The sequence below is a fragment of the Tupaia chinensis genome, unplaced genomic scaffold, assembly GCF_000334495.1.
Source record: "Tupaia chinensis unplaced genomic scaffold, TupChi_1.0 Scaffold138060_1, whole genome shotgun sequence".
NCBI classification, from domain to species: Eukaryota; Metazoa; Chordata; class Mammalia; order Scandentia; family Tupaiidae; genus Tupaia; species Tupaia belangeri.
This window is the reverse complement of record NW_006197961.1, coordinates 1404172-1405563: the sequence shown is the minus strand read 5'-3', so window position 1 is coordinate 1405563 and position 1392 is coordinate 1404172. Positions and strand designations below refer to the sequence as shown.

The 1392-nt window shown below is 54.0% G+C and overlaps 1 protein-coding gene across 1 annotated transcript in view; it reads right to left on the bottom strand.

The window, feature by feature from the left end:
• DCAF15 (DDB1 and CUL4 associated factor 15) overlaps window positions 1-157 on the bottom strand; it is a 45780-nt gene extending 45623 nt beyond the window's left edge. Inside the window, 1 exon segment of the mRNA XM_027776777.1 lies at window positions 63-157. Within this exon segment, the coding sequence (XP_027632578.1) occupies window positions 63-157 (95 nt within the window).
• Between the last annotated feature and the right edge of the window lie 1235 nt (window positions 158-1392).

Genomic DNA, 1392 nt, shown 5'->3' with positions numbered 1-1392 from the left:
GAGCTGGGCGCCATTTTCACCCCCTCCCTCCACTTCCGGAGCAACCGGCCCCTTCGCCCCACCCCCGCCGCCTCCTCATTGGCCCATTCTCAAGCTTGCGGCCAGCCGGTTGGGCGAAGGCGCGCACTCGGGGCCTCTTCCCGCTACAGCTGTCCATCAAGGCTTCCTCGGCTTTTGATTGGTACTGATGGTAACAGCCTCGAGGTTCTTCACCATGCTCCCGCCCACCATTAAGGAAGAGCCAATCAGAGGTTCTGATTACTCTCCTCGCCCAGAAACTTTGTTCTCTATACAGGGAGAGCCCTGTCCTTCTCCGTAGCGTCACGCCCCCTGCGGCTGGTGGGTTTCCTTGGAGACCGCAGACGGTCCAGGCCAGTGGGCTGGGCGATGGGAGCCAGTGGTCCAGGACTGCCGGAATCCCCAGCCCAGGGCTGTCGGCGCCCAGTCTTAGTGGGCGGAAGCCTGGCGAGCATCCCTGGGCGGCCGGGCCTGGACGAGGAAACAGATTTGCAGAAAAAAGAAAGAAAAATAGAAGGGATTAGGTTAAAGCATCTTTCAGATGGGCGCGCTGGTGGGATGATGGGGAGGATAGATAGCGGCGATCACGTGGCGTTTTACACGTGGCGCAAACGGTTCTGAGCTCACAGTGCTATGCGCTAGGGCCCTGCTATGGCGTTAGCAGGTGGTGGCAATAAAAATAAGTGTTGACTGCTGTGTGCGTGAGCTCATTTCATCCTCTCTGTCTTGGAGCTAGGCTCTTTTAAGTATTTAAAATCTTGGGATTTTAATGGCTATGTCGCTGAACTCCCATGTAGTTGACCACGGTTCAAGTCCCGGACCCGATGGCTTAAACTCACACCGGATGTGTGTTCGTGCGCGTCCAAGATCCCGAGAAGAGAATGGAAGAGTAGGGATTGCGGCGTGGCCATCCCCCCGAGAGAGAGAGAGAGAGAGAAAAAGCAAACTGCCAGGTCCAGGACTTGAACCGCAGTGGACCGTGTGGGAATCTAGCGCCTTAACCGCCATGCCACCTGATGGGTCCCTCTTAGTATCTTTACACATGAAATTCAGGTTTACAGTACAGCTCTGCTGGGCAAGCCCATGGCGGAGATTAAGGCAGTTGGATCCTTCATGGCTGACCATGTGGTTCGAGTCCTGATCCAGTGACTTGAAAAACATGCCAGGCACATATGCATACATGCCCAGAATCCCCAGAGGACAATGGAAGAAAAGGGATTGCAGCATCGCCATCCTCTTTTGCAGGGGGAGGGGGGTGGTTTCTCAGTTTATCTGTCTCTAATGAGCACATGTCCCCTATAGCAAAATTTTAAAAAGAAAAATAATAATGGATCGCTCTCATGAGAACTTGATATCTATACGAAGGCTCTTTAA